Source organism: Octopus bimaculoides, chromosome 9 (genome assembly GCF_001194135.2).
Source record: "Octopus bimaculoides isolate UCB-OBI-ISO-001 chromosome 9, ASM119413v2, whole genome shotgun sequence".
NCBI lineage: Eukaryota > Metazoa > Mollusca > Cephalopoda > Octopoda > Octopodidae > Octopus > Octopus bimaculoides.
The window spans coordinates 10,251,058-10,261,640 of NC_068989.1; the positions used below are offsets into that span (position 1 = coordinate 10,251,058).

General features: G+C 35.9%; 1 protein-coding gene across 5 annotated transcripts in view; it reads right to left on the reverse strand.

Moving 5' to 3' along the window:
- LOC106871661 (mitogen-activated protein kinase kinase kinase kinase 4-like) overlaps window positions 1-10,583 on the reverse strand; it is a 277,960-nt gene that overhangs the window by 163,799 nt on the left and 103,578 nt on the right. For all 5 annotated transcript variants that reach the window (XM_052970406.1, XM_052970404.1, XM_052970405.1 and 2 more), the window contains exon 3: window positions 8,026-8,082. In XM_052970406.1, the coding sequence (XP_052826366.1) occupies window positions 8,026-8,082 (57 nt within the window). The remainder of the gene's footprint in view (window positions 1-8,025; window positions 8,083-10,583) is intronic.

The window sequence follows — 10,583 nt, forward strand, 5'->3', positions numbered from 1 at the left end:
AGAACGGTAGGGGAGGAAGAGGTTTGCTCGTAGGGGTGAGTTGCATAGCAATTTTGAAAAACTATTATTAAACTTCCACTTTTATATGAGCAATTTATCATAAAAGCTGATAACTCAGCAATTTGTCTTTCAAAAACAAAAATGACAAAGAAAAAGCTGTTAAAATCTAAAATTAATAGATATATAAATTGTTGCACACAAACGTAGTAAACAACAGTTTATTCTTTATTATTTTTTCTTTTATCATATATTATAATCCTTCAGAACCATTGACTGAGATTTATGTCAGAAATTTAAGTGCTACATATAATTTATATATATATATACACACACACACACACACACACACACACTAAACTAAACTAAAATGATATATAAACTTTTAGTTTAGTATGTATGTATATGTATGTATGTATGTGTGTGTATTATAAATAAATTACATGTATAATTATATGTATGTTCATGTATGTATGTGCACACATGCATGCACACATGCATGCACACATAACACTAAAATTTTATATATATTTGTAAAATTTTAGTTTATTTTCAGTATAAATAATTAAAGAATTTTGTGAAGAAAAGAGACGATATCAAAGAGCAATTGAAAATATTAAAATATTTGAATTGAAAAAATTGAGATCTCTATCATTAGTTACCATTATAGATTCAGACAAAATTTATTTCTTTATTTCGTTGTTTTTTTTGTTTTTTTTTTGTTTTTTTTTTTTCAAACACACATTAAATATTGACAAATTTGCTTGGGTAACAAAAAGAAAAATAACAAAAAGACATATTGGAAAATGAGGATATTGCCATTGGTGTTGTTAAAGCTATTTTATCCAACACTTAGCACTGCAGATCTAGACTGAAAAAGTCAATAACAATTTATTTAATGTTTTACCAAATATGATTGATGGTAATTGGAGGAGGTGGTGGGGGGAGTAAATCACATCTATTTCATATCATTATTGATATGTGCCTTCAATTCTAGAATTACAAAGGAAAGACAATCATAGAGAAAAAAAAACAGCATAAAAAACAAAAACAAAAAAAAACAATGTGGTTCCAGGTTTGATCCTGCTATAAGTATGCGTGTTCGAAAATGTTTACAACCCTAGTGCTGCTTTTAATTTATATTTCAATCTATTCTTACAAATGCACCGTCCAGGCAAACCAGCATATAGTTTTTTTACACTATTCGCTGATTAGTCATGGACTGGTGATTCAGTTCGCCTCCAATTCTCAGTTCAGGCATGTGATACTGATAAACCACAAAAATGACGAAACCAGTATCCATCACTCCTGAATGGTATTTGGGTGAGTTGTCTCATCTATCTATGGCTTTCAGGTGCTTTGATGGAGTCATCTACACTGTGCCAAATTGCAGCCTACCAGTGAATAAGCAAAACACATACATTGAGTATGTGTGTTCAATAATGCGTGCGTGTGTGTGTGTGTGTGTGTGTGTGCACACGCATGCATGCATGCAAACATGGATACACATTTGTGTTTATGTATTTAGGTTGGTGTTTTCACCAGTTTAAAAAGATTGTGTCCTTCTATGTTTTATCTTTTACTCGCTTCAGTCACTAGACTGCGGCCATGCTGAGACTCCACTTATGTATGATTCAGAGATTGCTACATAATTATCATATTAAGAAGGAGTTTTTTTTTGTTTTTTTTGTCTTTTCATTGGACAACTTAACTACTGTAATGTTGTAAACTAAAATAACCTTCAGCAGTTTCTTTGGCTGTTTAATTATTATAAAAATGGAATATCAAACAGCTCCGAGAGACAAAGAAGAAGTATAGAAGACAGAATTGTAAGAAATAAGTGATGCAGGCATGGTGGTGTGGTTAAGAAGCTTGCTTTGTAACCAGGTGATTTCAGGTTCGGTCCCATTGCACGGCATTTAGGGTAAGAGCTTTTTCTATAACCCTGAACCCACCAATGCCTTGTGAGTGAATTTGGTGAACAAAAACTGTGTATGTATGTGTATGTGTGTTTTGTATTTTCCTTTCACTGCTTAACAACCACTGTTGGATTGTTTACATCCTCATAACTTAGCAGTTCAGCAAAAGAGAACAACAGAATAAGCATCAAGTTTAAGACGAATAGGTACTGAGGTTGGTTTGTTTGACTAAACCCTTCAAGGTGGTGCTCCAGCATGGTTGCACACCAATGACTGAGGCAAGTGAAAGATATCGAGATTATTTAAATGCTAGAGACGAAAACTTAAAACTAGAATTGTTGAATTTAATTTCCTAGTGTTAAGATTGTATAATATCCATTGTTTCACTCATAAGACATTAATTCTATACACAACATTTTGGGATCCAGAATTCATAAATTAATAACAATGGTACCAAAACTCTGAGGGATTTCAAGAACTGATACGTAACTTCATCACCCAGCAAGCAATGTGAGACCGTAGCTGTGGCTTATGTCAGTGTCGCATAACCAGCCCACTGGGCAATAAACTATGCTTGAGAAGACTTGTTGAGTCAAGTGAAATCATTGTTGTGGCCGATGCCAGTACCGCATGACTGGTACCTGTGCTGGTGGCACATAAAAAGCATGATTTGTGTATGGTTGATGCCAGTACGGCCTGACTGGCCCTCATACTGGTGGCACATAAAAAGCACCCACTATACTCTCGGAGTGGTTGGCATTAGGAAGGGCATCTAGCTGTAGAAACCTTGCCAGATCAGATTGGGGCCTGGTGCAACCTCCTGGCTTGCCAGTCCTCATCCAAACCGTCCAACCCATGCTAGCATGGAAAGCGGATGTTAAACGATTATGATGATGATGGTTTTCAGTGGATAAGATATAAATGTCTTACTGGATAAAACGCCAGTCTCAGACATTTCCAAAATGGCTATGTACTTATTCTTGGACAGCAATCTTATTTAACGTGCTTCAGTCAGTGGACTACAGCCATGCTGGTGCACAAGCAGTACTTATTTTTCTTAAAAGTCTAATATTTATTCTACTAGATCCTTATGTCAAATGGTGGTAGTGGGGACAAACACAGACAGACATTTATGTATGTGTGTGCATGTGTGTGTGTGTGTGTGCGTGCATGCACATGTGCCTGCATACATGAGGCTTCCACGCAGTTTCCATCTCCCAAATTTATTCACCTGGAGCCTTAGCAGAAGACACTTGCCCAAGGTGCTATGCTGTGGAACCAAACCCAAAACCACATGGTTGCATACTGAGCTTTGTCACCACATAGCCATGCCTGGTTGGGGGGGGGGGGTCTTTTTATTAAGAGAGTGAAAAAAAAAAGAAAGAAAGCAGTGACCATGACCTGCATTAACACACCCACCCAATCACTCATCACTCACTGAACAGCAAGAACAAAATGTGGAATGCATCGTAAATTTACATATCTTTCTTCCACCGATGAATTTTTATGTAGTTCTTAAACACACAATGTAACGCCTGCGGAGACTTTCCTGCCGAAGATCTATGAATGAACATACAATATTCACTTGGTCGTTATGCTTCCACAGAATTTGATTACATATTTGACTGAACAAATAATTACATTGAGCCCATAGATAACTAACGGAAAACTAATGAAATATCAAAGCGGTAACAGGGATTTATGATAAACAAACAAAAATGTGATCTAAATATTATAGTAAGTTAAAAATACACATTCCCATCAGATCACAAAAGAAAACAAAATTACGTCTTATTTCTTTTTTTTTGACTATGAGAATTTTGTGTTTGAAGGCGAAAATATTGTTACTTTTTTTTTGTTGATGTTTCTTTTTTTTTTTTTCTCACAAGTTGGGAGTGTTCCAGGTTAACGTGATTTGATTTAACACGCCATACTTCCTACCGAATAGTAACAAGCAATCCTAGCCAAGACACTTTCCCAAGTGGCTAAAAATTTCACAATAGTCTAACCATCGCAAGCATGGAAAAACAGGCTTGTTGTTGTTGTTGTTGATGATGATGAATTAAAAACACTGTAATGGAGACACCCACCAGCACTTCTAACACAACCAGCATTACCAAAGTAACTATATAGATATAAACAAATAACTTTTTTTTTTTAAATAACCAAAATTCTTGAAAAAAAAAGAATAAACAGTTTCTGATTTAGGTACACAATTTTTAGGGAAAGGTTCAGTTGATATCATTGGCCCCCTAGTACTTCACTGGTACTTTATTTTATTGACCCCAAAAGGATGAAATACAAAGTTGAACTTACACATACATACACACATTCTTCTACTTCTCCTTTTTTACATCTTACTTTACCAAGCCGATATGGATTGAGTGGGGTCATTATAGTCCCTGTCATCCAGCATACACAGTAACAGAAAACCAAACAACTTTGGTGTTACGTATTTTATAAGAACATGCTTTATCACACCATTGGCCTTAGGCAGGACTTTCTTTGTAGGGGAAGCTAAAGGATGCCCTCTACTCTGCATCATTTCTCATTTGGAATTACTGCCTCCCTAGATGGTAGTCTGCAATGTTACTTGACGAGTCCCTGTCCCATATATAATATTTTTAACAAGTTTTCTATGGTCAGATGCCCTTCTTATCACAACTACTTTACTCTGTACTAGATGCACCTTCTAATGCCACTAGGACACGAGAGACTGTCCCATTTAAAGGAAATTAAGTGACCCTCTGTGAAGGCTCAGGGTTTAGTGATACAGATGTTGCACTCATAAGCATTAGGTCATGATTTGGATTCCCAGACCAGGCAGTGTGTTGTGTTCTTGAGCAAAACACTTTCGTTTCACATTGCTCCAGTTCACTAATTTGCAAAATAAGTTATAGTAATAGATGGGAAGTTAAACCTGCAACAGACCAGTGTCCTGTGCAAGAGGGAACATTGTAACCTCAGCTGTACATATGCCATGGGGGTCAGGTTAAACTCTAGCCATGAGTCTGTCATAACAGACCTAAAAGGAACCTTCTACCTTGTTGGGCGGTTTTACATTATCACTTCTTAATGACAAAAAATAAATAATAATAATAATAATAATAGTAATATTGTATTTTGGGATGGTCATTTTCTTCTTTTTTTTTTTGCCAAATAAACACACGCACTATGTATTTTTTTCTTCACTCATTTATTATTGTTCTGATTTTATTATTTTCACTCATTTACTTATTTCATTGAGCCCAAAAGGATGAAAGGCAAAGTTGACCTCGGCAGAATTTGAACTCAGGAAGTAACGGCAGACGAAATACCGCTAAGCATTTCGCCCAGCATGCTAACGCTTCTACCAGCTCACCACCTTAACTATTTCAAATTTTTGCCACACATCAGCTTGGGGAATGTGGGGATTTGTCGATTACATCAACCAAAGTATGTAACTGGTACTTATGTAATTGACCCAAAAGGATGAAAGGCAAAGTTGACCTCAGCAGAATTTGAACTCAGAACATGGCAGCAGGCATTTCGCCCAGTGCACTAACGATTCTGCCAGTTCACTGCCTTTTTTAATAATACTAATAATAACAACAGAAACTGATAGTATTAGAAGATTAAGAACAGAAAAGAAGGTGAATACAAATATCTGATGATAAAAATGAGAGGAAATGGTAATTTTATCTATGCATCAGCTGTGATCTGCACCTGTGCACCCAACTCAACTCCTTCAACATTCCTGTAGTATGGCAGCAGTCTGTCTGCTGCCAGACCCTAAAACAAACTTTATATAACAACCAGCAACTACAGGAACATACCACACACACACACACACACACACACACACACACACACAGAGTTGCATCACTTTGTTTAGAGACGAGATTAAATAGATTATTATATGATAATTATTTCCATTTTAATAAGTTATTTATGCTTTAAACTATGTATGAATTAAAATGAGATTTCATTTTTATTCTTTTAAATGAAGTAAGTTTAAACACAAAAAATTTTAATTATTGACAGTAATAATAAAGCCACAAAAATGGACACTTAATTTAAGAACATTTCATATTATTTAACAGAGTGCAAATATGTGATTCAATAAAAAAAATACTAATGAAATTTTTTTCCATATAAAGTGTATGCATTTCTTGATAGAATTAAATATTTTATTTAATGGAAAATATATATATATACATATGTATATATACATATATATACATACACACACTGAAGGACGACGGGAATATCATAAGAGGGACCAGCCTCCTCTGTCAGTTCATAGCATCCATCTTTCCGGTGTCTGTTCCTAAAGAGGAGATAAGCACTCTGAAATGCATGCATCCAACCGTCCGGTTAGGGGGCGCTGTGAGCTGACTTGATATGTTTACACCGTTCTCTTTACAGCAAAGAGATTTTCTCCATGACAATATACAGTGAATAGCTTTCTTGTGGGTCTGAATATGCCTCAACCATATTTGAACTGGTAACAAGTTTATTTATATACATATATCATCATCATCTTTTAACGTCTGCTTTCCATGCTGGCATGAGTTGGACAGTTTGACTGAGGACTGGCAAACCAGGAGGCTGCACTAAGCTCCAATCTGTTCTGGCAATGTTTCTACAGTTGGATGGTCTTCCTAATGCCAACCCCTCTGAGAGTGTAGTGGGTGATTTTTGCATGCCACTGGCATGGGGGCCAGTCCAGCCGCGCTGGCATCAACCACACTCGAACGGTGCTTTTTACTTGCCACTGGCACAGGAGCCAGTCAGGCAGCACTGGCATCAACCATGTTCGAATGGTGCTTTTTACATGCCACTAGCACACACACACACACACACACACACACACATATATATATATATATATATATATATTATTATGATTGACCGTTGACTGAACACTATTCAATTTTTTTTCTCCGTGTTTTTCTCCTTGTCTCCGTATTCTTTCTGTTGAAGAGCGTAGCTCGAAACGTCAAAGACTTTCCGTATTCCCGAGCGTCATACTAATATATACTTTTGTTATTTACACCACCTGTCCTCGTCTGTTGTTATTATTTGTATATTCTCCCATATATATATGTATATATATATAACCAGTGTTGGTGTGTTTATGTCCCCATAACTAAGCAATTCAGCAAAAGTGGCCTGATAGAATAAGTACTAAGTACTGGAGTCAATTCATTTGACTAAAATTCTTCAAGGCAGTGCCCCAGCATGGCCTCAGTCCAACGACTAAAACAAATAAATGATAACAGCTGTCTTAGAGTGCTGGATGTTCATATCCTTATAGAATATTTTAAAAGTAATTTACAGACAAGTGGCATAAGTTAAGTAGGATGGATCAACTGGAAACAGAAGCTGCATCACAAACTCAGCTCAAATGGAAACTGAAGCTGCATCACAAACTCAGCTCATTTTTGCCAGCTGAGTGGCCTGGAGCAACGTGAAATAAAGTGTCTTGCTCAAGGACACAACGCATCACCGGGAATCGAACTCACGACCTTGTGATTGTGAGCCGAATACCCTAACCACCAAGCCACACAGCTTCATATAACATAAGAAATGTAGCAATAAATCTTCACGTGTGGTGATGATTATAAAATGATATTGTAAATGAATTTTGCACAGTGGATACAAAATGTCACAGCTCTTTCTGGTTTGAATAAATGAAGGATATTATAAATATAAAAAAATAGCAAAGAAAATCATACACAAGTGAGTATACATATATATATATATATATATACACGCACACGTACGTGCATGCACACACACACACACACACACTGATACCCATGTCAAATTCTTTAATTTAGTAACCATATCAAAAATGTTTACATTTCTCATGAAAAAATAAACGTATCAGAAATAAAACAAAATTAAATTAGAATAAAAAAAACTAAAAAACTGATCTAAATAAAAGATACAAACAATACCCTTTTTTCTCAATAAAAAGATTTACATTTTCTCTCTTTTTTTTTCTAGTAGTGTAAATGTGTATTTTGTTTTGTTATGAGGCGGTTTTGTTTTTTTTTTACATTTATAGTAGTGTAGCTGAGAAGAATTTAAACAATAATATAAATTGAACTGATTTACTTACTTCAGTCACATTCATAACTTTAATAGCAGCGAGTTGCCCAGTTTTAGTATGGCGACCCTACAAAAAAAAAAAGCAAAAACAACAATGAGTACACATGAGCATCATTTGGCAAATATGTGATTCAAATCAATATCATATTAAAAACACAAAACATGACAAAAATGTAGAGACAAAGATATTTAGATAAGAACAAAGAGTCGGGAGAACTCTTTCCACTTTTTATAATCATACATTGGAGAATAATTCAATTAAATGAGAGGAAACAAAAAAATAATTCAAAATGATAATTGTGTGTAGTAACTACAAGACAATATAACTTTATTGCTACTGTTTTGTACTAGGTTACCTAGTAACACGCTACAGTGAGGATAAGGTGGAATGGTTAAGTATGTGACATTTTATGACAATGAAAAATGGGCTATACAATCAGAAGAATTGAAATAATTGGTAAAGCACAAATGAATTGCGCATGATCAGTTGAATGTACAATATAGCCTTGAGAGAAAGGTTCAGCATAGAATTTTAAAAAAAAAAGAAAACTGGACACTTAAAATGTGTTTGCTAGTACAACTGCACTAAGTATGCTGTCATGTATAAACTGGTGTGAGTACATGCTGAATGGGTGGTGGCACAATGGCCCAGTGGTTAGGGCAGCGGACTCGCGGTCATAGGATCGCAATTTCAATTCCCAGACCGGGCGTTGTGAGTGTTTATTGAGCGAAAACACCTAAAGCTCCACGAGGCTCCGGCAGGGGATGGTGGCGAACCCCGCTGTACTCTTTCACCACAACTTTCTCTCACTCTTACTTCCTGTTTCTGTTGTGCCTGTAATTCAAAGAGTCAGCCTTGTCACACTCTGTGTCACGCTGAATATCCCCGAGAACTACGTTAAGGGTACATGTGTCTGTGGAGTGCTCAGCCACTTGCACGTTAATTTCACGAGCAGGCTGTTCCGTTGATCAGATCAACTGGAACCCTCGATGTCGTAAGCGACAGAGTGCCAACAACAACAACAACAACAACATGCTGAATGAAGAAAAGACACAAGCAGGAAAGTATGTACAAGAAATGTCTAACTTCATAAAATGTTTATCCAAGTTTATTTGCCTCAAGTTATGTCATACTGATGATTCCAGAAAAGGATGAAATAGCACTATACGTGGCTACCAACATCTAGAAACTTTGAGGTCTTTAGAATGTGTAAAAAAAATTTTAAATGTGTAAATTCTGTATACTCTCTTTACTCTTTGACGTAAATGTCAGACTTTGAAATCCACTACAACTTAGCTAAATCTAGAAGGGATTGTCTCCCTAATCATAGCTGGCCACAAGGGGCACACCACATTTGTTATACAGGATCAGTATAGAGCAAGAAATAACTGGAATGAAGTGGCTTGATCAGAGCAAAGAAGGTTCAACATCTTTCCGATTAAAGAAAGCAAAATACTCAAAACTTCATAAGAAAATAAACAGTGAAAAGATGCTGAACTATAGATCAGTTTAACCAGATTCAACATAATTAAACTGATGGTGATATTAATATGTACATGCGTCACTATGCTATAGGGTTGGCCAAAAGTCACCCAACAGTAAATCAAAATTCCAGAAATACTTAATATTCAATTTTATTTATTCATTCTAATTATGAATGTTTAATAATTGAATGATGTGAGTTAAAATCACCTTTCTTTTTCTTTTTTTTTTCAACATTTGTCTATTTATTAGCAAAGTCTCATATAAAATGATATTTCCTTCTAATCTTGGAATTATTCTATCAGCCTCTTTTGCTGAACTGCTAAGTTACAGGGATGCAAACACACCAACATCGGTTGTCAAGCGATGGTGGGGAGGACACATACACATACACACACACACATATATATATATATATATATATATATATATGCGATGGGCTTCTTTCAGTTTCCATCTACCAAATCCACTCACAAGACTTTGGTCAGCCTGAAGCTATAGTAGAAGACACTTGCCCAAAGGTGCCACACAGTGGGACTGAACCCAGAACCATGTGGTTGGGAAGCAAGCTTCTTACCACACAGCCAGCAACTGAAACAGGCTCTCTCAAAGAATGCTATTGGAAACCTATGCAAGTGAACATTGAAAAACGAAATAGGAATTCTGAATGAAGTATCGATAACACTAGTTATTAAACATGAAACGGAAATGGGGTGGGGTTCATCAGGATAAAATAGTAATGAAAGGGCTTTACAGATTTAAAATAGTTGAGAACCATTACTCCATGTAAAACAGTGAAATGCAATCTCTCAAACTTTTTTCCAATATCTACCCAGCCTTCTCTCACACACACACACACACACACACACACACACACATGCTCAAAGTTTTAATCATTTAGAGCACCAAATGAATTGAGGTGGGGTGCCAAATTACGTTAACTCCATGCAGTGTCTTCATTCAACACATTCAACATGACAAATAACTTCCTGCGAGATAACAAGACTCTAATAGTCAGACAGCATTCTATCTGAAGCAAAGTGATGTGTTTGAAAGAAAAAAAAAAAAAAACACAGAATTGAAGA